Below are 27,815 nucleotides of genomic sequence, written 5' to 3' on the forward strand. Positions count from 1 at the left end.
TTGTGGGACCTGAAGGATTTTTCTGAAGAACAGCAGGTAGTTTAACTGCTCAGGACAAAGAAGGGACTCATGAACAACTATCACTAAACAAAAAAAACAGCTGTGGATCATTCAGGTAGCAACATAGTATTAAGAATCAAGAATATGTAAACTTTTGACAGGGTCATTTTTTATAAATTTAACTATAATTTTCTCTTGTGAACTATATGTAAACATCTTGTGTGAAATATCCTATTCAGGTCAGTACTAAATAAAAAACAACTTGCATTTTGTATGATCCCTCTTATTTTGGTAAAATAAATAACATTTTGCAGATTCTGCAAGGTGTATGTAAACTTTTGACTTCGACTGTACATACTTAGTTTTTTCTAATTAATTGGATTATTTCAGGTCTACATCCCCTTTTTTCTGCAAGACCAAGCTCAATCAGATCACTTAATAAGGTTTTTTAAATGTGATTGAGCCATCAATCCGATTACTAACAGATTATTTGGATGCATGTAAACATAGCTATTGTTAACGCATAGCAAGGTATTGTAGTTCACACCAGCAATTTTGACAAGGCAGCAGCCTTCAGCACATTTCTTTTGAGAAACCGAAACTCTAACATGTAGAACGAGATCGTGCCCCACGGCCTCAATCGCTGTTCTCTGACTCCACGAGGCAAAACCCTTAACCCGCTCTCTGTCTTTCCTGATACTAAGGGGCCTCGACAGTAACTTCAAAAGCCAGAGGTGTATCAGATTCAGACAGGCCCGAGGTAGCTGACAGATGAGCCCGTGTTGTGGGAAGCCGAGGAATTTACAGCACACGCCTTTCATCTCCATTGGTGGGCTTATTGTACTGAGGACACTAGCCTGGGGAGTCACAACAATAAAACAGGAAGTGTGGAGCTGATACGTCTAAACTGCCTTCCCTCCCTCACATAATCACCTCTCACATCTTTTTAGTATTTAGTCACCCAAAATAGTGTGGGTTTTTGTTTTGAGTGACAAAATTAGTTTGGTGTACAAACAAAATATGATAATCTTTCAAACAACAAGCAGACATAAAAGAAAAACAATTAGTCAATAAGGTTTTTTTCTTTTATATTTATTTTGTTAGTTGAATTCCTATAAAGGGTGAAGGAAATGATGGTCACAAAAGGTTTTTCTTTTCTTTTTTCCTCAAAGTTTTCTGAAGTCACAGTGTTTTAGACAACAACAAAAACAGAAACTCTTCAAATCTTTACATGAAGAAGGAAAGGCAAAGAGTCTACACAAGGTGGACGACCGTAGCCACCCCTTTCCTTCATTATTTCCAACAGCAATATGAAGATTTCAAAGCCCGCTCCACCCAATCCACCCCCCCCCAATCCCCAAAACAAAACAAAAATCTCAGAAACAAATAGATATAATTATATATTTATATTTATAATATATTTACTCTTTAAAAATATAACTTCAGTCTAGTGACTAACATCTGTACAAACTACAAAAATAAAAATTTAATATAAATAATTTATATGGCATGACATACATTTGAAACAAAACCCCTATGCAGGACCCCCGTCCCCTACCCTTGTCTCCTGTCTGCCCAAGCCACTTCTGTCCTTAAGCTGTACATGTGCTTTAGATTGCTTATTTTGTGTTGCTTTGTTTTCCAGATACAGTAGCTACTTGGTTTGTTTCCATTAAAACATATTCCGTTAAATAAAGAGAGAGAAAGAGAAGGAGAGTGAGAGAAGCTGCCACTTACATTAACACTTTTTCCCTGCATTTAATCTGGCAGTGACGTGACCAATACTGAATGAGTGAGCTTTTATCTGAAATCGGACCTAAGAAAGAGAACTGAGTTGCAGACAATACTATGAAGACTAGCACCAGCTGTTTATCTGTCCCTACACTGGCCTTGTGGTAGATGCCCAGAGGGCAACTACCAGGTAAACAATTGCGCAGGGCTTTTGCTATTTACAAAGCAGCCAACAAGATGACAAAAAGAGAAAACAAACAAGCAAACAAAAATCTCCTTTTGCACTCATGCAAAATTCCCTTTCTGAGTGATATTTGGGTAAACAACATGTTTGTCTGATGTCTCCCAAACTTTTGCTGGGGCATATTTAGTGACAAACTGAAGCTTACTTATGTATGGCTAAAATAACCATAGAGGAAAATAAAATAAAGTGTAATTTAACCACCCCTTCAAGTATATAATGTAGACTGCAAATGAGTATATAATGGAACAATGTAAAAGCGAACACTAAAACTGTACTACACATAGACCATTTCACAACCATGAGAAGTCATAAAACAGATGATAACATTACACTAAAACTCCATATCAGTGACAATGTTGATACTTTAACAGTATAGTGATGCATTACTGAACAGTTTGAAAAGTTAAGAAGGCACAATGGTTGCTGTCAGTAAAAAGTCAAATAAATTAAAAGGACATTTCAACTGAGAAAAACTGTTATCTATATAGGTCTTGATTTTGTACAGTGCAATCAAAGATAAGTCAACATCTTTGAACAATACAGATAAGCTTCCTATTGGCTGCAGTTTAAGAACTTGTTAATATAAAGTTAAATCTTGGCTTATGTTGGGGAAAGGGGTACTGCATATTTTCAAGACAAGTCATCTTAAATTTGAAGTGTAGCAGCAAAAAAAAAAGAAAAGAAAAAAAATAAGAACACTGACCTTGCATTTCAATAACCTAATATCATTTCACTTATTTTACATATAGCACATTTTATAATCTATACAGTGGAGGGAACAAGGCCTCCAAATCCTCTTATACATCTTTTACACAAGAGAATACACAAGTTATACAGCACATTTTAAAATAGTTTCCCTCTTTTTAGTATTAAAATATATATATTTATAAATGTCTAAGAAGACCTTTTTAATAATTTTAAAATAAATCCTCTTGTCTGTGTGAGGTCTATGTACAGTTCAAAGAGATAAAAGACACCGGGCTGGGGTTGGGAACTTCCCAAAACAGCCAGAGATTCCAGACAAAGGGATGTGGGGGCTGGGAGCAGTCTAGCAATCTTTGGCTGCTTGGATCCATGCACCACCTGTAACACATGCAAAAGATAGAACTTTGTTATGATCATTTTCATCACAATCCAAACTTCGTAATTCTTTAGGAGTGGGATTTGAAATTTGAAAGCTGCGAGAAGCTCAGAGTCTTACCTAATGCCTGGTTAGCTTGATGCTGGTTTTTCTCTGTGGAGTCCAAATCCTGAAGTTCCAAAGAGTCCCTCTTATAATGTGCAGCCTTTCCATATGTTTGAGAAGTCCTCTTAGAGTCGTCAAAAGAGTCTGACTCGTTATCCTCAAACCCCTCGTGCATGTAACCCTGGTACGACCCCGGCAAACTGGGGTGCACGGCTACTGTCACAGAGGCTGTTGCTGTAACCATGGTGATTGCATTGTTAGGGCGCTGCAATGCCCCAGAGCTGTGAGCTGGGGCTGTAGTCCTGTTTTGCTGCTGCCCTCTCCCTGGTTGTGGCCCTGGGCCACACTGTGTAGTCCTACGAGGACAGTGGGTCCTGTCGCTAGGTAAATGTTGTCGCCTCTGTCCTTGGTACTCGTGTTTGTTGTCCCACCGAGTGATCTGTGAACTGACAGAGTTGACTGCATTCTGCTTGGACTCGCTGTTCTGTCCTTTAGACGTGTTTTCATTAAAAGGTTTCACCACCTTGGAAGCAAGAACAAGCACAAACACATTACAAAAGCGCTCAAGAGATTGCAAGCAGTTTGAGTCTTAATTTTTCATGTTAGGTCGACTTACTGTAAGCTTAGGGAAGCTGGGGTTCTTGCTGGCTTCAAGCAGGATGTGAGAGGTTGGAGGTTGAGCTGGAGACGTGATGTATGCACTCCTGTCACAGTACTTGTACTCCTCCTCGCCGATGCCAGAGGTGGTTGTAGTTTCAGAATAGTATTCGGAATCAGAGGTCTCGGAGAACGCCTGACGTGGTCCCTTGGGGATGTGCCCAGCGTAATACCCGTGGTGGTTCATGGGAGGAGGCATGGGCTCGGGAGAGGGACTTTGCAAATGGTTGGCATTGTTAGCGGGTACGACCTCCGCTGGAGGACCCATGAGCGAAAGCAGTACCGGAAGTAGCACCAAACCATTCAGGATCCCCAACAATGTCAGTATGGCCAATACTGCAAAGAAGTATCTGCAGGAAAGAACAGAAATGAAGAGAATATTAAAGCTAAAGCAGCCACCAAACATCCACAGCATGTTCAAACAAGATACGAGACAATAGGATGATCATCTAGAGGAAGGTGATATCCAAGAGTTCCTGTAGGATGTTGATTTCTTTCCCTACATTTCCTCTCCCTGCTTCCTCTCTCCTGGCGACCTAACAAAGCTGGAGAGAAATTCCTGGGTTCCGTCTTCGCATCGAGTGCTAGCTCTCTCTCCCTCTGGGAACCCTCATCTATCACCACTGCCCTGCCACTTCCTGAGGAGATGTGTTTACATTAGTGAACAGATTCTACGCGTCAGAAACACTCACCCCTCTCCATTGCTTTTCTCCTTCTGCTTTCTTCCCTCCCTCTGTTCTAAAAGCTGCCACTCCTGTTAATGTAATTTTCTCCTCAGAAACTTAATACCCTATCTTATTGAGATCGTGTTTCACCCCGGCCAGGGCACGCCACCTTTATGTTTACACTGAGCAGGCCAGGCCGGACCTTTGCTTTCTACTTTTTTCTTCCTCCTACTCTCTCTCCCTCCTCCTAGCTCTCAACAGCCATACTGGCTCAAGAGCTAATCACGCAACACTAGTGTGGAGATCCGCTGAAAGGTATTTCTTTCAAGTGCAATAAACGCTTATTCGTGAAACCCGTAAAACGGACCCTAGAATCCATCAACAACAGTTTCCACAGTCAACAAGTATTCTTGTGTGTGAAACCAGCCTAAGACTAATACTAAGACTAGCTATTTTCTCAGCGGAGGTGACTAAAGCAGGAACCTCAATCCAGTGCTGAAGACTAGCAGGAAGCACCACCCTCCACCTCCAGAGCCAAGAACATGGAGGTCTGGTTGGCACAGGCACTAGCGGGTCTGGTGGAGCAGTGTGAAGTGGTGCAGAGTTGCTTAAGGCTGGAAGCAGCGCCGAAAATGTATGTTTGAACGAAGGGGCCAAGGGAGAGGGTGGTGAATGAGGTTTCCCAGGCTTTAGCTCATGGGTGAGTGCTAGCAGTAAAGGCTGGAGATGTGAGGCTGAGACGAGCTATAGTAGTTTTGCTGTGTATACTGGCTTGCGTGTTAACATGTAGTGCTCACTAATAGGCTGCAGGGCTGTGAGGGTGTCTGTGCCTCTGTGCTTCAGCTCAGAGCATTGAGGGAGGGCTCTGATTCACCACAAGAAAGACAGTGCATGAGAAAATTAGAGAGCACTCCAGTTAAATGGTTACACTAAAAAGAGACAATTCAGCTGTGGTTCAGACTTCTGGAGGTAAGGAAAAGAGGAACAGAATCTGGAAAAAAGTCTGGAATGTTCTTTTAACCTCCCACCCTCTGACCATTTTTGCTTCTGTCACATCCACAAGAACCTTGGGTTTAAGAAAGAAAGAAAGAGGGGAAAAAGTTCATCTTTGGCATATCTGCTTGGAGCATTCCAGACGTACAGTGGAAACTGCTGTCCATTGACCCGTCTCCTCCAATGAGGCCATGTGTTTACTTTGGCTCTCTGAGAACCGTCAAACAAATGAATCAAAAAACCCTGTTAAAAAGATTACAGGTCTGACGGTCATCGCACCACTGAACCTCCATTTTGGATCTATTTTGGTTTGGTCTCTATCGTAGCTCCCTGAGGAACCAAGACCTGTACTGTATCACAGAACCTCTGGTTTTAAAAGACTATAATTACCTATTTTCAGTCATTATGCACAGTCAGGGAGAGGTAATATTTAAATTGACCTCTAAAACCCAAATTTCCAAGGTGGCCCGTCGGGGTCTGTGCGTAAAACGCAGCACTACCGGCGACTCTGGTCAGAATTATATGCTACATTTAGACCAAAGATTGAGCTACGCTATGGGTTTCTCAGACGGAGACAAGCAAGTCTGCTTTCATTGCCTCCCACTTCTCTCATGTCTGTTTCAGCGTAGATGATTCAGACAGCTTAAGTGTGAACCAGTTTCATTTTCTGTCACCTCTCTCTACAGCACTGGCTAAAAAACAATTAGAAGAATCACATGGTTTGAGTGACTCTTTGACAGGAATTCAAGAAAGGCACAATCATCCTTTCAACACAGTTTGTAATGTTCAGTGAAAACATGAAGGCTGGGGGAAAAAAATCAGACAAAGCAGCCAACCATCTCTGGCTGCACTTACGTCCACCTTTTGTTAGTTAAAAGCGCTCATTCTGTCTGACGGTCCTGTATACATGAAAAGATTGAAAAAAGGGCGCATGTTTATTTTACTAAGTCAACATTCCGAAAGTGGAGCGTGATTTATTTAAGGAGTAAAAAAAAAAAAAGTAAAAGAAAAAGAAAAAAAAAAGAAAAAAAAAAAAGACTAAACCATCCATGGGCCCCGCCTGGGTTAGACCTCCAGAGTAGACCTAGTGTTAGGAATTCTGTTGTTTATATAAACTGTAATCTTTTCCATTCCAAGTCAGGGGTTGGAAAGGGTGGCTCGTTCTAAGAGGGGCCGCTGAGCTTGTTCTCCTGTTTATTCAGTGTCCCACAGCCAGGAGATGTTTACAGCAATGTATTTATGCTACTCCCCAGCTAGAGGGCCAGACCTCTCTCTCTTTCTCTCTACATCCAAACAGGACCTCCCACCGTGAATGCCCCAGTGCTGGCACACCGCTTGCACCAAATGGTTTGCTCCAATCCCCAACCCCCAATCTTTCCTCCGGGCTTTACCACTGTCCTAAAGCAATCTGCTATAACAATCCCCTGCAGTTTCCTGGAGACCCAAACCACACTGCTCTTCCTCGTTTCCAAATTATTCTTTGGTGCAAAAAGTGGGTACTTGAAAAAGGACCAAGAGGCATATTTTTAATTTTCAACATGCTGCTATGTTGTACTGGATCCTCTAACTAAGCCATTTTTTATGTCATGGGTCTGTTTGAGGCGGATCTCAAGGTTGTGGTTTGTTCTCAGCAGAGCCTAGATCCAGGAGAAAAAAAATGCTCTTTCTGTGAAGTAGGCATTAAACCAGGCAGAAAAGCTGCCCAAATGCAGTGGCTAGAGGGAGTTCACAACCAAATGACTGGACAGTCGACATCCTCCCCGCAATCAGGGTGGGAAAAACTGTGAGCAAGTGTGTGCATGTTGAGTCACCGCGCAGTGGGTTGTATATTTACATGTTTACAAGCAGCTGCTGCACTCCCTTGATGTTCCCTCCATTTGTTGTGCATTCAAGCGGCATAAGGATGTTTGTAAGAGTGCTGTGGTGGTCTAAGGGGAGTTAACATCCAGACTGACAACACCAGGTGATACGGAGGCAAACGTTACCACCTGTACCCTTCAGCCACATGGACAACTGTCTCCCTGCCTAAGGCTCACCACCATTTTGAAAGCCAGCATATGGGCCGACCTCAGAGACCCGCCTGGAGAAGTGTCAATCACTCACCTCATAATGAAGTCAAACTCCGAGCCGGCAAGCATGAGCACTCCCAGCAGAGTAGAGATGGCGCCGTCAATCACAGGAGCGAACATATGCTCCATAGCCACGGCTGAACGAGTGTTCCTGTCCCCAATGGCAGTCAGGAAACCCTACAATGTGGAAAATAGAGTGAATAAAACTGGACTATTTGATTGTATTGGCAGAAATACAAATACTGATGAATTACTGTGTGAGATGGTCTTACCAGTGCAATGTGCACAGTAAACTCCACTCCGATACCAACAGAGGCTATAAGGATGACAACAGGAATGGCACTCAGTTTGATACCAATTAGGCCCATGATGCCAAAAAGTTCCACTGTCATCATAGCCAAAATAAAAACCTGTCGAGCAGAAGAAGAGATTAGCATATTAGGAGTTACATCACAGTGAACTATGCATATGGAAATTCACTACATGAATCACAATGCAGAAATGGGCCACACTGGACCAATATCCTCTACATTTCATGTCATCTGCCCCAAGTATCAGATTACATAATGGCTATGTCCTGGCCCCTCCCCATGTCTTCTCAATTTCAGAGCAATGGAAATGAGTGACACAATATGATAAGGACCATTATGCCCTCGCTTTCCTGGTGCAGTGTTTTCCTACTCAGGAGAAACGGTTCTTCTACAAATTAAATAGGGTGCTTGGTTAAGTCTTTGCCCTGAAAACCTTTGATGTTGGCAGGGGTTCCAATTTGGTCATGCTTAAATTGGAGATGGTAAAACCCATTTTACTGCGGCCACATATAGGCTGTGAAACTAAAGAGGACAGAGCCGGTTTAGAGTTTAAAATAAAAGCAAGTGCACTAAACTGTTTACTTTATCATTTAAATAAATGCCATAGGCATTTGCACACCAATGAGTCATCCGTATCACAGCTAAAACAGAAATACAAGTCAACCAAGGCCAATGGCCACTTCTAGTTTCCTTGCTTCTTCATGATGAGCTGAGGACTCCACCAGCCCGTGTGAAACGCCTACTAGCCCCAGAACTAACTAACCCACCCACTACCCCCACTACACCCAGTCCCTGATGGATGGGTTTAGCAGGCCAAGGTCGTGACTGGGCAGATCCGTCCTGTCCCCAAATTTCTGGACAAAGGCAGTTGGAGGTAAAAGCCTTCAGGAGAGCTTTGCATTTCTTCTTTAGAAAGTCTTGCTGCACCCATTTGAATGACAAAAGAGATGAGGGGGAGAGTACGTATGTGTGTGACTGTGTGTGTATATATGTGTATATGCAAGCAGCACCCTCTAGACAACCGGCCAAGGCCCTCCCCAGAAAACTGCCCTGGTGGCAAAGTTATTGAGCTGTGTTGAGGGGATCAAGGGGAGCAAAAGAAGTATGAGAATAGGGGAAGAGGCTAGAAAAAAAGGGAGTTAGAAATGGATTAGGGTGAGAGGAAGGCAGACTTACAATGACGCCTGCAGTCCAGGGGTTGAGCAGGAGGATGGCGCACACCAGGAAGGTGCAGGCAAGCACTACGCTGATGGACAGCAAGAACCAGTGGCGCAGACCAATGTACTGTTCCCAAAACAAAAAGGGGTAGCCGTTGGGATAGTTCTGGATTCCCTGACGCATAAATTCCTCGCAGATTGTGCGCACACTCTCTATGGCTTCAATGAAGTCTGAGGCTTGTCTGAGGCCATTTAGGTAGAAAGGAAACTGAGCGAACTCTAGAGGCTCTGCCGCAGGGACTGGAAAAGAGAAGAGGTAATGCTCTTAGACATGAACACACTTTTGAAACATGCCTCCATAAATATGACTTCGACCACCTTTGTAATGTAATCGTATTTGGTTTACTTACTGCGAAGGTTCTCCCCAGTAGTGTCGTACTTATCATGGATCCACTCCCGAGGATGGGGGTAAAAGTTGGCTTGGGAGGCAGCATATCCTAACGGATCATTGCTGACCCATACAGTCAGGTAGATGTAAAAAACCTCTGGTGGAATGAGACCATCCTCGTCCACCAAGCGACGGGATGTGAGCTTTACAAGAAACAAAATGTGCAAATGTAAGTTTTGGAATAGATGCAAAGTTTTGGAGAGGTATTTAAACTGAATGCTCCAATAGTTGACCACACACCTGGCTGTAGTTGAAAGGTTCTTTCTTAGAGCCAGTTTGTATGAGAAGCTTGTAGGCCAGCGCTCCATCCTCCGTGCCATTGCGATAGCTGTCATGGGTGATTCTGCCAGCTTCCCAATCGGCATCAAATGTAGCCTGCAGACCTACATGGAGCATGGTACAATTAGACCTTCTGTGAGAAAGCTGTTCAAACCTTCCTACTTTTTACAATTCAGTAAGCTATGACAGAGGATTGTTAAAATCGCTCCTCCCTTAGAGAGGGGGGTCAAAAACTTGGGTCAGATTTAATGCCAATCCACACACACAAACAGGCGTATAAACCAAAAGTCCCCCTCCCCTTGCTGGGTTCTCCATCTTTCTGCCTGGTGCTGAATAAATGTGTGTGGGCTGAATAAACTAACCAGAGAAAGCCTTTCGTGCTCTCCAAATTACAAAGTCTGGCAACAGCTGAAAAACAGTTTCCACAACCATTCTGTAATTACAGAGATCTCCTCACAAGAAAAGGAAATAGCATAGGGGAGAAAGAGAGAGTCTTTCAACTACCTCCAGTTTCCACAGCCTTTCAAAATAAATAGCTTCTTTTCAATTCTCTGGGTTTTAGTTATTGTGGATTCACCTCACAGTTAAGCTCTCAATACAATCCAATGTGAGCAGAGAGGTCACAAACAGTCTAAGATAACCCCTGACCCTCCCATAATCCTCTCTATGCCCAGGTGGGTGGAACACAAAAGCAGATGACAGAAGTGAACTTTCACTGAACTCTTTCTCTCACCTTTAGAGATAAGAGCATTTCCCACACAATGAATGAGCACAATTGAAAATGGCATTTTTCAGCATAGCTATGTTTCATATTTACTAATACTTCATAGATACCCATATATTCTCATCTAAAAACAACACAGTGGTGCAAGACAAGTTACGGGCTGATTAGTGGTAGTTATTCAAAAAACACTGTAAAAGCCGCTAATGAAAAATAACTTATTGTGAGCTTACCTTTGAGCCAATCCTGGAAGTAGTGGAGCCACATTCTGGGAAGTTTGTGATTGCTGTCCTTAACTACGTATTTTACAGAGTTGAAGGCATTGTGAAGCTGTAGAAGCTGTCTTTGAGAACGGGCATAGTCAAAGCCATCCATGGTAACCAGGTACATGTTATAGAAGGAGAAGTATTTAAACTGGGCAGTGATAAAGTCATACTCCTTTGTGTCTCTGGGGACAATATCAGTCAAGTAGAGTCCATCATGAACCATTGTGGTACCATAGAGGCTGAGGCTCAGAAGAGCCACAAAAACGATGACCACCACAGTCTTAGTTTCAGGCTTCAACAACAGAGGGGCATACTTTTCCCGTGCAAAGCTTGACAGATTCCAACGAAAGAAGGGCAGAGGCACACACTCACGGCCCTCTTTAGGCTCCTCCACCTGGGCTAGAAGGTCTCGGGTGGAGCTGGAGGTGGTGAACAGCTGGGAGCCATAAGGGTCAGCAGTGGGTGTGGGTGTGGATAGAACCATGGATGGAGGGCTGGTGGAGATCTGGGAGGTGGGTGGCAGAATGGTGACAATATGCTGACCAGCTGCATCACACTGGGTGAATGCCTGCACAGTGGTTGTGATGTGGGTGCTGGTGGTTATAGTGGAGCCAGTGTAGGTGGGGGTGGCCGGAGCATGCTGGTGGTTGTCGTTGGCGTCTGAGAACTCCTGAGGCTGGATCTGGATCACCCGAGTTGAACAGGGACTGGAAGAAAAGGAACATTTAAATTCCCATCTTGAGTACCAAAGGATTTGGCATAATAAAAAGGGCTGATATTAAGTAAGGACAGTGCATCTTAGTTACCTGTAGAAACAGCACAGGATGTCCAGTCTTTTGTCCTCCCGCCTGTGCAGGTCCAAGCTCAGAATGGCAGGGAAGATCAGCAGAACCATGGCAAAGTTAAAGACCACCACAATAGCCGCCTGAAATAAAGTGTAAGAGAGAAAGAGAGACTTCAGGATAAAGGCCAAGTCCTTTCGTTCATGAGTTCTACGCTGCCACCCGACTCCACAGCTGCTGTCTGAACTTGAGAAAAAACACTCTGCATTCAGGATCCCTCGCTGTTTTAGTGCCTCGGATTGAATCCCAGAAAGTAAAATATGCACCCTAAATCAACCAGCAACCCCCTCCCCCATCACTCCACAAATAGTCAACAATCCAAGGAAAGGGGACTCCCAAGGTCACAGCGAGTCTGAGCAAAACCCCCCCCTAACTCCGACAGCCTCAGACAGACATTATATTCTGTATCATTACAGTGCAGACCACCCAGGGTTAGCCTGGGGAGATCAGAGAAGCACAGTCTGATGGCTGGGTGATATACTGATATATTCACACATCTCATTACCTCTCTCTCTCTCTCTCTTGGTATCCCCTCCCCACCTGAAAACCAGGCTGTGACTTTAGTTGGATGAGGGAGTTTGACCATAAAATAAAGAGAGACTGCGAGAACGAGCAACAACAAAAGCCATCTTCATTTTGAATGAACTTTGATGGCACATTTTTCAGAGCCAACTTTCACTGCCCTTTTCAGATAGTCAGTCTTTCTGAATGGGCATCACAGGGTGCAATGGTTAATGACATGTACTCACGCATAAAATACACGCTCATACCTGAAGTGAGAAGGCCCGGAGAGCAGGAATAGGCACTAGGGCAGCCATGAAAAAAGCTATCATGTTATTGATGGAGGTGAGAGCCACACTGGTGCCGGTTCTTCTTAGGCAGTCACCTGTCCTCTCCTATGGAGAGATATGCCAAAGAATGAGCTGTGATCTTAAAAAAACCTAAGCAGAATTTTCATCCACTGGAAGTCATGATCCAAAGCATGTTTATGAGATACGTGCCTTGAACGGGATGTTGGATCTGGTCTCGGTGAAGGAATGAGCCAGCAAAAACATGTCATCAACTCCAATGCCCAAGGCCAGGAATGGCAGCACCTGTGGAGGAACGCACGGCTCTGAGTTACAGCCAAGCCCCGAGGCTACGTGTAAATTTAAGACGTTTAGGTGTGTATTTACCTGTGTGGTGGCGGCATTGAAGGACAGCCCCAGCAGCGAGCACAGACCAAGTCCTGCAGCCACAGACAGAGCGACTAGAAGCACTCCAGCCAGCCCCACAGCACCCTGAGACTTAGCACAGTCCCAGCGCAGCATGGTCACGCATGCGTATGCCAGCTGTGCATAGAGAGAGACAGATGTAAGAGAATAGCTTCACACATATGGAGACACGCTCATCACGTTTCCATTAGCCTCAACTAGAGTTGCCACAGTAATGGATGTCTTACCATGAGCAGATAACCACCTGCCACCCTGATTACGCTGACGTCGGAGAAGGACTTCATGATGTCATTAAGAGTGGTGGTCGAGAAGGCGTAAACATTGGAGGAAGAGTTCTGAGGAATGCTCCCATGGACAACCTAGAAACACAATCAGTTTTAAATATCAACCCAGAGAATCCAAGTACATGATTTTCAGTATTTGGATTGGAAAGAGCATACAAGTGTGGGTCAAATCAAAGAGGCTTGCAATTTAATAAATTTCGGCGTAAGCAAAGTTGCTTAACCCAGCATTGTGTGTTTTGAATGAACTCGTGCACTCATTGCGGAACAAAACTAATCTTGAATTACTTTTTCTGACAAGCCACACAAACATTCATTCTTCTGTGGGCTGTATTTTATCCTAATAACACACAAACAAGATAGCACGAGACCCTATGAAGCTTGACAAGCAAGAAATAATGAGCACAGATGCCAGAGGGCAGAGGTCAGATGGATCAGATGAGATCACATGGTCTCTGAGGCTACTCCATCAGCACCATGAATGGCCGACAACCTTAAGGGGAAAGGAATACCTCTGCACTTTGTTTTTACAGTGCCCTATCCCCCCAACCTCCCCTGACTCCACTTCCCTCTCTCTTGCTCTCTTTCTGAGGCAGCAGACTTTTCTGGAGGCTCTTCACTCTCTGTAATTCTCTCTCTCTCTCTCTCTTTCAGTGAGCATGCTGGGTGTCAGTTATCACAAAAACAGCTTGTTCCTATAACTGGGAGTCTGTCAGTGGCCTCCTAGGAGGACTCCGTTTACTAGGCAGCTGAGGATTGATGGAATTCAGGCAGACGTTGCCATCCTCTGGTCTAAGGAAAACAACCCTCTTGCACCACTTGTGACCTCCTGCGCTCTTTTTACCTTTCCACCCCAGCTGGGCACCCTCCGCAGTCACTAAAACCATTCGGACCGCACAAAGTGATGTGTGGGTGTGTTATAAAACAGGAAATTACCTCAACGAACTTCCTCTGCCAGGACTCCAAGATGGCTGTGGCCTTGTCCTCATTCCAGTTGATGTCATGGATCTCATAATCGTCTTTAAAGTGCTCATAGAGCTGTTTGGGGCTCATGAGGAGGAACATGGTCTGAAGGGCCTCCGCACTATACGGGAAAATACAGAGGGCTGAGTGAGATCCAAACTAAGAAACATGCGTGTGCATATACAATCGTGTTGCAAAGTGAGTGTTAATAGGGAGACGCATTATGATAAAGGCTGGAATGATGCGAGCCCTCTTGGGCTTCCACTGAGATTAGAACAATGGTCAAATACTGGGCGAAAGGCCAATATACTGCTCACTGCAGAGGCTTTCATTTATTGCAGATTAAACTCTGCATTGAAAATATACACATGAGATTAAATTACAGGTGTGAAAATACATTTACTCTTGCTTTTAGTTTACCCAGTTTGTTTACTTTGTATCACGTGTTCTTTTTTTCTGTTCAGTGTGTTTTCATTTTCCTCCACTCTGCATTTCAGATCTGTCCATAGGTTATGTGGCTGTCCATCATGTTTAATTGGTCTTTCCTATACTGGGGTCAGAGGTGGAAACTGATCCCTCTTCATGTAAGGAATTCCTCGGATGTGTGAGGTTATTAGGAGTCAGAAAGATTCCTCCCTCTCTCCATCTCTGTCTCTTTTTGGTTTTCTCTCTTACTTTCTCTCTTGTCAGGGCCTCCTAAGAGAGGCCCACCCACATACCCCCTCCTCTTGCTTCTCCTTCTTTCTTTCTCACCTCTGCAAGGCATTCTGGGAGTCCTTTACTCTTTCACCCAGGATCAACTCCTCCTGCCAGTGCATGAACTTCTTGGAGAAACCATGGCAACCACCCTGAAGTTCAGCAGCAATGTCGGGGACCTAAATAAAATGCATAGCACACATTTAATGCAAACGTATAAATTCTACAGACTCATATTGTCATTTGCATTATAACGCTGTGCTCACCTGCCGTGGGTCCTTATTAGGGGCACTGTGAGGGCAGTCTGTGTCATTGGGATCCAAGCATGGGCGGTTCATGTAGGCGTGGCCCACCTGAGCCTTATCTAGCATCTCTCGGAAGCCCTCTAGAGATGTAAACTGGCTCAACTCCTCCATTAGCTTGAGGGGGTCCAAATTCATCCACTGAATGTCAGGCATGCCCCTAAAACACAATAAACAAAACTGAGACATTTCAATTAAGTTAACAGACTAAATGACTCAATTCTGTAACTTTTTCCAAAGATAGCACGCTTTTTCCGAACAAACCCCTTTCCTACCGCTGCTTCTCTGAGCCTGCCGGCACCAGTCCCTCCCTGGTGGTGGCGGACTACAGATGCCGCATAAAGTAGCGTTTATTATCCTGTTACACGGAGGGGCATAATGTGCTGGCGGTCTACAGGCTGCTGTCTCTTAACTTTGTGCATCGAGTCATAACGATTACCTCTGCCTCTAAAACATCTTGATAAGGATGAAGGCGGGCAGTGGGAATGCTGAGAAGGGTTGTGCCGACTGTCTTGAATGCTGCTTTGAGCCCGGTGTTCTCAACCCCTTAGCCTGCAGGTTTTAATCTATCTTCTTCCACTTTGAGAAAGTGGACTGTTGTGTATTGATATGCCAAAGACCAATTCTCTAGGTGTATTGGAGTTACAGCTGGACTCACTTTAACATTCTGATTGGGTGATTCTGGGAACACTGACAACCTCAATCTTCTAACATTATTTCATTATTATGGCATTGGAAAATTGTATATATCACAAGGAAAGACATTCCCAATCAACACCTATATAGCTAAAAAAAATCCCAAGTAAAAATGCCATAGAACCCAGAGTGATACCCCCTGAGTGAAAGAGGGGCCTTTCACCGTGATGAGTATTTGTGGGTAAAGAAGAATAAAAGTGAATAGTGTCCTAACTCCAGGCCCAATCTCACTCTAATAACTCATGAAGAGCAGCTTCAAATAAAGCTGGTCCTCTCCCATTCCCACATACCAAGCGCCTTTGCTCCTGCTTGCAAAGAGAGTCTCCTTTATCTCCTATTTTTTGCTTGAGTGAACCGGCCTGGGCCCTTTTGTTTTTCCATAGATTGCTGCTCTTTGTTCCCTCAAGTTTTTTTCTCCCTCACTCACTCTCTCCCTCCCTTTCTCCCTCTGTCTCTCTCTCTCGCTCTTTTCCCTTTAGATGAAAAAAAAAAACAGCTGAACTGAAGCGGAAGCCTGAGAGGACATTAGCCTTAGTGGCTAACGTAGACCCTCTCCATACATGTCCAAATAGAGAAAACAGGACAATAACATATTTAAAGGCTTCTCAAAAATGGGAATTTGAACTGGCTGATAGGTCTCTATGAGAATTGACAGAATCAGTCTCAGCCAATTGAAACCAATTTTGTCCTGCATGACACAGAATTCAAAATGGCTTTCAATTTTCCACCAACAAAATGTTAAAGAGATGTTTTGGGTGGAAGTGTAAACTACAATGTCCAACGTCCACAGTTAATTTTTCCCACTTTTTCCTCCCTCTTTCTCTCTCTGGGCCCACGACTTGAATAATGCCCATTTTATTTGTTGGACAACTTACAGCTCCAAGCCTGGGCGATTACCATGAGAATGCACAGTGTTACCCAGTGCTGACAAAGCCGGGCCCCCTCCAGGGCCCCCTCACTGATGGACACTCACTCGTAAACTGAAAGAATGCTTACCATTGTCTGACCCAAAGGCTCCCCTGCCCCCCCACCCTTCCCTCCTACCCACCCAGTAGCAGTCATCTCTCTCCCTCCCTCTCTCTCTCTCCCTCTGTCCCCTTTCCGCAAGGGCTTCTTCAGGCTGGGGGATTGGGTGGTGGGACAGGGGTGCAGGATTAGAGATTGTCCTGTAAAGCCCCCTCACCACACTGTTGACAGCTCAAGCCACACTGACGACGGAACCAGGCTTCAGCTTATCAACAGACTAAATAGAGCTTTTGCTAGGGGCTTGATGTCAGAGTTTGTCGCAGTCAGCGCCGTTTTGGTTGAAGGTAAAGCCCAATTGTTATAGGAGCGTGTGTTGTATCAAGGAGGGGGGTCAAAAGTTTCAGAGCGCTACGATTCAGGCACAGTCTCTTGTTTCATAGCTAATTCTGGTCTGGTCCAGTGAAGCTCCATTTGAAATATGTGGTTATATTTTAAATAAGAATAAGCAGAATGCTTACGGTAAATAGGCAGAGCCTCCCTGCAACTTGGAGCCTTCCCAAAAGCAGTCCAAGGGAGTCACGATCATACAGGGGAAAAGCTTGTCAATCATCTGCAAAGAAGTAGAGTATAATCTTCGGTAAGGCAGATTTCATGGCACAGAACAAAAAATAGCAACTTAAGTTGAATAAACACTATAATAGCTATCTGAAGCACTAAGCAAACAGTAATAAGAAAATTGTTATGAAGCAAGCCAAAAATTGCATAATAAAAACATGCTTACCCTTTCAATCATGACATTTTCTATAATTGGGACTCCGGATTTGAAGCAAATTTTATTAAGATCCCAAGATCTGTGGGTGGAAGTGGTACAACTGCATATTAAAGACTGGTCCTCATGTTTATAAGTGCTTGAAATTCCCTGTAATCCTGCTGGGGGTTGTACTCACTTTCCATAAAGAGACACTTGAACTTTGCTGGCTGACAGAGCAGCCTCCAGGTGGAGCAGCAAAGCCTCCTGGGTAAGAATATTGGTTCCTTCCTGTTTCGGTGTCTGTATGAGCATCTGTGAGGTGAACACTGATTCTTCTCCCTGCTTCTCTTTTGTGTAGCGTAGCTCCTTGCTCACCCGACTGCCAGCTGAGACAGAAAGACAACACGGGTTGTTATTTTCAAACTTTCAGAAAGGAGACATCTTTATGGTCATGATGTTTTTATTCCTACCCACTACCGCTCTCATTCCCTGTGTATATTCCAACTAATCCCAGAAACAGATTTGTGGATCACATTTGTTTCTTCAGCACACTAAAGAGTAAAAGTACTACTTATGACATGACCCACACTTTCCCACATGGCAAACAAGCAGGCTTTTGCACAAAATCCTCCATAAATTCTCCAACGTGGCTGGCTAAAAACTGACACTATTCTATCCACCACTAGTTTAATTAATGGCTAACTCTACACTGCTTAGCACAGACTGTGGTTCCTGATGGGAAGGTCACTCAAGACATCAAGTCTTGATCTGCAGGTCACCATGCTGGATCTAAGATGTGAGCAAGGCAGAAGAGCAGAGGCAGAAATGCTGTTCATGTGGTATGTTGAGTCGGGATGAAAAGCATCAAAGAGCGCAGAGGAAACTTCAGAGTCCAGCCCCCTAATTAACGGAGGCGGTGGTGAAAAGAGGACGCGGGGTATCTGCGGCCATGCCAAATGCACATGAAACGCACCGGCCCCTCCACGTCCCAATACACGATGACAAGCCTGCAGTGGCTGGCTGAGCCCACCAAGCTACTTTTTCTCCCAGCACATCTCGCTGCCTGCCTCGGTTAATTGAGAGAGGGAGTCGAAGAGAAAGCGACGTAGAGAAACAGTAAGAGAGAAATACAGAGACAGGGGTACTGTTCTTGTCAGGGGTAGCCCACAGCTTTGTAAGTGGCTTTAAGAACAATCCTTTAACACACATGAAAAGTTTTGTTTAATGAAAGAAAAAGCTGAAAAGAAACAAAGAAACTGCACCGCAACTATAAATGCCATGTGACTTGCCCTGAAGCTTACAACTTGACGCATGCAAACATTCAACCTCCTGGTTCCATTCATGCAGCTATCTGACATGCAGGTTACGTAAACACATTACTTCAAAAAATGTGGCGGGCTGAATCTGAAGGCCGTTTCCATTTGCAAAATGCAAACACGTATTTGTGTCGATCTACAGACAGCATGTTCATATTTAATGCATTCAGGCATCTGCAGGAATTGAGCTCCAATCCTTGGGCCTGTAATTACAGGGGCTCCTGAAGTAAATTATAGCTATTTGTGTCTGGTTCCTCCCATCTGGACCACCCAGCTAGAGGCCCGAGTGGGCCCCGCCGCTCAGTCACCGCTCCACTCAGCCACCCTCCAGATGGGAGCTTTGCTCTGTTCTCTCGGCTCGCTGCTGCTGTACACTTAAAGAGACAGGCACGCAAATACTTTCATGGCCAGAAACACACTACAGACGGGGGGGAAAAGGGACTGCGATGCACAAGAGTGATCTGGGATGTACATTTGAGATTCAAACAGCTTGACCTGTCAAACAGAGGCCTAGGGAGATTTTCAAAGCACTAATCTTTGCTTTGAGTTCGAAAAGCTTTGATTATGAAAGCTTTTATGTAAAAAAAAAAAAAAAAACCTGAACAGAAACCTGAGGGTGTTGGGTGATATCGATCCAGCAATACTCCCATACAGAGCTTACTCTCTCTCTCAAGCGGAGACCCTCGTTCCTTTGTTGTCCTTCATTTTTCACAGCCTTGGGGGTGACATCACCATCACAGGCCAATTATCCACGAGGAGGGTCTGACCAATGTTCCTCAACATAGCCGGAAAACCCTTCTCAGTGTCTTGCAGATTAGATGTGCGACTGTAAAAACTCTCTAGCACATAAAATGGTAAACGCTGAAGCTGAGCTTCAGTCTGCCCTCACTTTTAGGAACACAATGGTAGCAAGCTTCAGCAAGCTTTTCTCAAGGTCCCACCCAGGAGCAGACCAGCAAAATGAGCTGGTGTGAGGGGGTTCCCTCCCAGTGGGCAGTATGGAAAGTGACATGTAATTAACTATGAAGAAGAAGCCCCCTGCTCCCCAGTGTCACCCCGCTAGTGGACCCTGTCAGCTCCAATCTCACTCATGTCCACCCTGGCTTGGCCTATCCAATTCTCCGCAACATATCGCCTACAACTGCATGCTCACACTAACCTGAAATAAAGTTATGATTACCATATAGACGCATAAAGGAGAGCAAGAAAAAATACTAAGAACGAATTACAACAAGGGTCATGCTAAATTAACCTAATGGAAAAAGATTTACTGTCAGCGAATTGAGAATTTGCATGTGGAGCAGTAGCAATGAGCAGCATGGTCTGAAACCCAGTGCTTTCTCCATTAGGACAGGCCACCTTCAAAGTGTTGTGGGCCAGATTAGAGGGATTAAGAGGCTTCTGAAAGGACTCACGCTGTTCTGGAGGAAGTCCCACAAGGAAGAGTGCTGAAAGAGACATTTTTACCTGTTTTCACCACCCAAGTAAACCCAAGAGCTCAGATACACAGTCGGGTGCCAGTGCGTGCCCACGCACACACTCTCCCATGCGTGCTTTCACTCTCTTTTTCTGTTTCCCTTTTTCTCCCACACACATTAGTATATGAAACCACCAAGAACAAAACAAGCTGGTCCAGCTCTTTAGCCTTGGGTCCGTCAAGACCCCATAATGTCCATTCCAAGTTCTTTGTTTGATTTTTTCTTCCTCTTCTTTCCAGACACATTATGTAGACAAGAAGGATAGATTTGGCTCAAGTGCAAATCTTTTTAAACATTTCAGCTTCACTGCAACTCTCAATCACGAGTAGTCTCAATGGCTTGACCATGACTGAGAGAACCACCCCGTCTCACACGAATACAGTGGCAGATGGAGACCGCTCCACCTCTGCCTCTATGAGCGCAAACTCGAGGCCACCAAGAGACTCAATGCAGGTCTTTGTCACCCTCATTTTCAGTCACTTTCAGTTGTTTCCCAACAAACAGGAACAAAATAAAGAGAGAAACTCACTACAAAAGCAATTGGACCTGGATTTTTCCCAGCGGATAAAACAATGCGAGAGGGAGGAAGGGTTGGCTTCATAGAGTAGCTATATGTCTGTACATCTTTCTGAGGTAACTTTCAGCCTTGAAGATAAAACTAAACACACATCATGCACAACAACCCCTCCAGATGGCAAGTGAAGAAAAAATATATTAAAAACAAATCAAGATGGCTAAAACTATGCTTGAGCTAGCACCTATTCAGACCTGATACTTCTGTCAGCATTGACATAAATTTCCACCGGTTCTGGCATTTAGGTCCTAGCCATTTCCATATGTATAGCCTTCCCTGTACTAATTATGCTAATCAGCCCTAGTGTTGGCTGCTGTGAAAAATACCCACATTAGGCACTCCACTGGCTGCTAATGCAGCTTAATGTGTGGTTGAAACATACATTCATCCCATGGTGAAAGGCAAAATTTTTCCACGTTGCTGGTTTCATTCAAACTGGAAATGAATTTATTGAGCCCAGAAACCATTTCTTTTCCACCACGTACCAAGAAAATGTTTTTTTTTTACCCTAACCAAAAGGACAAACTGTTGAGAAGGACAAAAAGGAGACTTCTTTTTTTTTTTTTTTTTTTTTTAAAAAGTGACCAGTTTCTGTTTTATTTTTTTTTAACCATGGATCAAAGAGAATGACCCTATTGGACTGAATGTAAGAAATACTGTCTGAATCGGGCAGCAAGAGGGGCAGCTTCTTGGGGGTCTGGACTGCCTCCTCTGGCGTTGTTCTAGTAACATTAGCTTAAGAATATAAACAGAAAGGTGTACCCTAGCACTTCTGCTGTGGAGTTAGACCTCAGTTTGCCTCTCTGATCGTGGCACCAGTGTCAATGGGATGCCATAGATATGAAACATGTTTTGTTGCTACACTGACATTGTCTGGATCTGCATCATGTTCTTAAGCACCCAGTGTTTAAAAAACAAGTCGAACTGATTAGGTTGAGAGAATGAAAACCCCTGGCAGAGTGAGTCAAGCCTTAATTGGCAATGCTCTGATTTGGGGTAGAAAGTTGCTAAACTTTGAGAAGGGATGCATTGAGTTCATATGGCCGTCCGTTCTTGAGTAATGGGGGCTGGAAGGCTGGCCTGTGTGGGGTGGGGGGGTGGAAACGGGGGGTTGAAGTAAACATTTTCAACTGACCCAGGTTGACTCTGGCCTTGTTTGTACTTTCTACTGGTGAGGTCTAAGTCTCGGCAGTTAGGGTTTATTTATGTAGCTGGGGTACTGCGGCTTGCCATTCACCTTCAATAATGCTTCATAGAGCTTTCTTTCTCTCCAATCCGGCACCAGGACTGGAAGACTGTGTATTTTCTAATGAATTATTGCATTTACCTTGCATTTCTTTTTTTGTTTAGATAACACTGAAAGGTCCACATGTGTCTGTGTAAATCCGGGGCTTGTGCTGGTTCCCCTCGGTCTACATGCATGTGGACAAGGTCATTCATGCAGTGTGTATATGTTCTTTATTCCTCTCTTCTGCTGCCTGGTGGCTTCATACAACCAAAGCAGGCCTGCTACCCAGATATCCCTACACACATCTGAGTAATGTTTGTACAGCTTGTCTGTGTGTACACGTCTGTCAGGCACACCAAAATCGTGTCAAAACGGATGAGAAAAATTAAGCTACGACTGTATATGAGTACATAAACATGTCCGTCTGTTTGAAAAAGTTTGCCGTTTGTTTAGCCCGGCACACATTTTTGCAATGACCGGTAAATGCCAACAATCCTTTTGGGAGGCCAGCATTACTCAAGCATATAATCACATATCAAAGTCTGCTTTTTTGCCCCACGCTGATAGACAACTCGTCACTGACAAAGCTTTCCTCATCCTTCACTCTCAAAAAGCTCCATCAAATATTAAAATCCACACAATTAAAACAAGATGTGGTACTGCTCGCTTTGGTGTCAGAAACCAGATGAAATAACTTGAGCTCCTTTGAAAACACAACTTTCTCAATCTTTTTTCCCCCTCTCTTAATTCTCCAAACAAATTCCCCTCTGCAATCCGACACTGCACATAAAGAGCAAACATGAAATCCAGAGTAATTTAAGGGTGTAGATGCTAGAATGTTTCTTCACTCACCAGCCCCCAAAACCGTCATCCTACATTTCATTTTATCGCCTCTTTCCCCTGCCTCGCAATGCAAGCTAAAATCACACTTTCCCAAGAATTAACCCATGACTTAAAGGGGCAGTTCAGCCAAAAATTAAAATTCTGTCATCATTTACTGACCCTTGTGTTGTTTTAAACCTGTATGACATTCTAAAGTGAAACACAAAATACGATATGGGGTCCAAAACAACATTGGACCACACTGACTTTCGTTACAACAAAACATTCTTAAGGTTTGGAATGACACAAGGATGACTAAATGACAATTTCTACTTTTTAAACAGTGAATCATCACTGTCTAGAATCTAGAATTTCATTCAAACCATAGCTTGGTCACAGTGAGAAAAATAACCATACTATAATAATCATACTCCATACATACAGTCAGATACAAACATACTGATGAAATTTTAGGCCAGGCTGGATAAATGTGACCCTGGACCACAAAACCAGTCCTAAGTAGCACGGGTATATTTGTAGCAATAGCCAAAAATACATTTGCTTGGGTAAAAATTATCAATTTTTTTAATGCCAAAAATCATTAGGATATTAAGTAAAGATCATGTTCAGTTAAGATATTTTGTAAATTTCCTACCATAAATATGTCAAAACTTAATTTTTGATCAGTAATATGCATTGTTAAGAACTTTATTTGGACAACTTTAAAGGTGATTTCTCAATATTTTAATTTTTTGCACCCTCATATTGCAGATTTCCAAATAGTTGTATCTCAGCCAAATATTGTCCTATCCATACAACAATGAAAAGCTTATTTGTTTAGCTTTCAGGTGACGTATAAATCTCAATTTCAAAAAACTGACACATATGGTCCAGGGTCACAAAACACACTGTATTCCTAACAGGGTGTCTAAACTGTTGGTTTGTTTTTGTAAGGCATCTAAACGCAAGGTTGCTGCTTTTCGCACATCATTTGATGGAAGGCGGAAGCAATTACGGGTGGCCCGGGTGGTCCCTCAGGACATGGACACTTGGTGGCCTGGGTGACATTTGGGTGGGGGGGCTAGAGCAGAGGTGAAGGAGGGACAGTCACCGCCTCAGGGGTAATGAGGAGGCATATGCTCCAAAATGCACAGCTGGGCAAGTGTGAGATCCACAGGCCCTGACTGTTTTGCTATTCTTTACAGCTCCCCCAGAGATTTGAATTTTTATGACAAAAACATTGCAACATTTAGGTCTATCCTTTAAAATCATTAACGGCCTATGCCATGTTAATTTTAAAATAAAACGTTTTGGCTTGCCAATTCATTGATATATGCTATTTAGTAATCGCTAACAGCACCAGGGACCTTTTAAAATTCAATTCCCAATCACAAGACCCATTATAAAACACTTTTGTTTGTCCCTGTGACTTTTTATGTGTATGTGTGCAGAAGTGAATGTGTGTGCCTGTGTGTGAGAACTAACCTCTCCTTGTTACCATACCACTTACTCCCCATTCAGCCCAGAGCAGCTTTGTCAATGGGCTATTGGGGGAAACAACGCAGGCAGAAACTTTAGAAACACAGGCACTGCCTCTTAAAGGCACAGCGTTCTTTTCAGCACTTTGGCGTTTCACTCCAGGAGCCCCATGCTTTATGTCTGCTTTACATTAAAACACAAATTTCACTGACAACATCTGACAACTCCCTTTGCTTGACTCCAGCTAACGTTCCCACCAGAGAGCATTTGTTCATATATCACCTCCTTTAGAGATAGGAATATTTCATAAGCAATTGTATTAACTTGTTTTAAAAACTGCTTTTCAGCAAGTCAGTAAACATACTTTTTGACTATGATATTGTGAAAAGCATATACAGTTATGTACATAAAGCCCCATTTGTTCTGAAACAAGTGCTAAGCTACCATGTTTTATTTTCAAATCAAACTACAAAAGTACAAAATAACGCCGCCTAATATGCTTGTGCATGAGCGTGTGCACGTTGTGTGTGTGAGTGTGAAACAGGTGGGTAAACTTCAGCTGTATTCACTTTTTTTTGGTAAAGGGGGGGTGTCTTTATTGTTGAATGGAATCCAAGAATAGTGAAGGACCACACAGCGAGCACGAGGGGGAGGGTCAGCACCTCAAAGATGGCTAACGATTCACACACAGCCCATCTGTGCAGGGGATCAGCAGTGTGGCGAAAGCCTAGGGGGCTTAGAAGGAATTTGGCAGTGTGAAAACTAAATAAAGCTGCCTGAAAATGCACAGATAAGTGAGGTGCACGGAAAGGACGTCAAACGGGAAAGGGAGAAAAAGAAAAACATCAAGCGCAGCACCCACCGCAAACAATATAGGCTGATGGGGAGAGAACAAGAGAAGGCTTGCACGCTCTAGGAAAAAGAATGCTACGTGTGCGTGACAGGAGATATGGAATTCCAGAGGCCACGGTCTATGTCCGCTCAAAGATCCTGAGACTTCATATCAGAAGCCCACACAAGGTCTAGGTCTATATCGCCCAACAACTGCACCACAATCGCATTTTCAATCAGTTAAGCTAGCTAAGCTTAGTTAAGCTAAGCAAAGATAGTCAAAACTGTTTGCAAGAGAGTTCTAAAATAAAAAGCACTATGTCTATGTAACATACAGCTCACAAATAACTTGTTCCATCAGATCTCCTCACCAGAAATAAACCCACACAGCGCATAAGCGAAACATGTAAGCTTGGACTCACCTTCCACCCATAGTTTCTCAATGTCCGTTTCAATGGCAGCGACCCGCAAACCAACAGACAAGGCTCCGAACACAAGAAGTCCAATGAAAAGGACTTTTCCACAGTGTCGCTGGATGTGACAGCCCAGAGAAAAGAGAAAAGCCTGGAACCTCGCCCGAATCCACAGTGGTGCTTTCTGTCCCACAGCTTTCCCCTGAGACACAAGAGAGGAACACTTATTCACATGTACAGTGATGCTATTTCAGATCGGTTGTAACACACGGTGCCCTGCCAGGATAGCGAACTGTCCTGACAACACGTGAATCAACATTTACAAGTCAGGTTATTTTCTTTTTTTTTTTTTCTTTTTTTTTTTTTTTTGGAAGACATAGCCTCTGTCGTAAAGTAGAGAATATTTAAGACTAGAAAAGCGAAATTGAAAATAACTTGTGAATTACTTTATATTTAAGTTCAAATACCAGTCTGACAAGTTTAAATCCCACCATGTCATGCCTGTTATTATATAATGTAGTAACATGTAGTAACATGGCACGAGTTAGAGAACTTCATAGGCCTGTAAAATCATTTTGTTATACCCTCGTCTCCATCCATTTAACTAGTTTCTTGAATGCAAAGTTCTAAAAAATTCCAAGTATTTGCCTGTTTTGAAGTTTGGGGTTTGAACTGTTATGAGTATTAAAGGACTTTCTCCAAACATCTCACAGGTCTGAGGTTTCTAATCTGGATCTGGATTCTCTCCTCACCTCTTTATTAAAGAAGATGTTTAATTTAGATTATCATAGTTAACAACATTACAGCTGTATAAAAGCGTATAATGTTAAAACATACGGGATTGCATAACCTCAGCTAAAAGCTGTTAAAACATTTCTTGTTATAAACTAGAGCTGTTTCAAGATACTTGGTTCTTCTGTTATCACACAGCAGCTTGTTACTAGAATTTGTAAGCATTCCTGGCAGGCTACAATAGAAAAGCAAACAGTTTTATAAGCAATTTGATCAAAAATGTAGATTCACGTAGCCAGGCTTTGCAAAGACCTCACAAGTTTCCTGTAACTGGCAGTCCTAGCTGCAGTATAACTGGACATGTTTTGGTTTCACTCATGGGAGTTTTGACACATAGCCAAGCGTTCATGCGCTTCAGTGATGCTTTGTCAGATCAAACTTAATCAGTGAATTCCTCAGCAGGAAGCGCGCATTGTCAAACAAACACGCTATAATGTATCTAGACCAACCAGACTGAACACCGAGGGACGAGTTAAACGCGAAAAAGACGCAAAACGCGCGGACAGAAGAGCTAAATGAATGAAGACTCGGCTTTCATTCATAGAAGTCGCTGTCCGCAGTCTTGCTTTCAGATTTGGCGTTGTTTACTCTCCATCTAAACCGATTTCCAGCGAACTAGGTTGTAAGTAGCCTGTTGATCAGTTCCTTCTCACTAGCTTATAAACAGAGTAAATTCCCTCCAACACTTGTAAAACTAGGCTAAAGAAAGTCCTTAGCAGCTCCCTGAAATAGAAGTATGTTACCACGAACACGAAGAACAACAACTTAGTGTGTGTTTGTGTGTGTATATTCCAGGGGGGAAAGCGTTTGTCACCTTAGAAATCTGTTTTAACGCAAAAGCGGCGTGGCAGTAACTGGGTCTCCGGAGGAGATCTGAGTTCACAGGCGGCGGAGAGCGTGTGTAACTTGGGGGTAAATCTCCAAAAACACCACCGGCCGGTCCCGGGTCTCTGGGATCCGAGGCCATAGTCCAAGCGGGAGGCAGAAGAAGCGCTGAAGAAAGTTAAAGGCAAACGCGGCGCGTTAGGCAGAGGCGATAATAATAATAATCCAAGATTCGCGACACGCGCATCCACCGGGTTCGACTTGAAGAAATATTCTCTAGTCTTTCCTTGAGCCAAAGTCTTCCAACTCCATCCCAACATTATGTGTTCGAATCCGTATAGATCCTTCGGTCTTCATTCGTCCAGCTATTGCGCGTAACTCGTTTTAAAGCAGAAGAAAGTGGCGAGCGGATTCCGCCAGTCTACCTCTGATCCTGTTGCAGTAACATTTGGAGAGGTAGCCCCTTTGCAAACCCTGAAAAGGGTGGTTTGATGGAAAAGTGCTCTGGTTCTCATTGGCCGAGGAAGAGGCAAATTACTTTGCAAACATCTCCTATTATTAGCTGCTAAGCAACAGCTCACCAAAGTGGAGAGAGAGGGAGACCACCCAGGCAGGCAGC

The 27,815-nt window shown here is 43.7% G+C and overlaps 1 protein-coding gene across 1 annotated transcript; it reads right to left on the minus strand.

Moving 5' to 3' along the window:
* Positions 1-1,100: 1,100 nt before the first annotated feature.
* On the minus strand, positions 1,101-27,705 carry ptch2 (patched 2). The gene is made up of 22 exons (XM_051094753.1): positions 27,186-27,705; positions 25,589-25,781; positions 17,635-17,824; positions 17,469-17,538; positions 17,206-17,297; positions 14,990-15,185; positions 14,781-14,902; positions 14,001-14,148; positions 13,011-13,142; positions 12,745-12,900; positions 12,571-12,663; positions 12,340-12,465; positions 11,534-11,652; positions 10,695-11,434; positions 9,702-9,844; positions 9,424-9,604; positions 9,033-9,313; positions 7,818-7,955; positions 7,580-7,722; positions 3,778-4,168; positions 3,177-3,684; positions 1,101-3,058 (listed from the first exon to the last, which is right to left on the minus strand). Exons 1-22 carry the CDS (start codon positions 27,336-27,338, stop codon positions 3,024-3,026), a joined length of 4,350 nt encoding a protein of 1,449 aa, XP_050950710.1. The 5' UTR covers positions 27,339-27,705; the 3' UTR covers positions 1,101-3,023.
* Between the last annotated feature and the right edge of the window lie 110 nt (positions 27,706-27,815).

Source organism: Labeo rohita, chromosome 2 (assembly GCF_022985175.1).
Source record: "Labeo rohita strain BAU-BD-2019 chromosome 2, IGBB_LRoh.1.0, whole genome shotgun sequence".
Taxonomy (NCBI): Eukaryota; Metazoa; Chordata; class Actinopteri; order Cypriniformes; family Cyprinidae; genus Labeo; species Labeo rohita.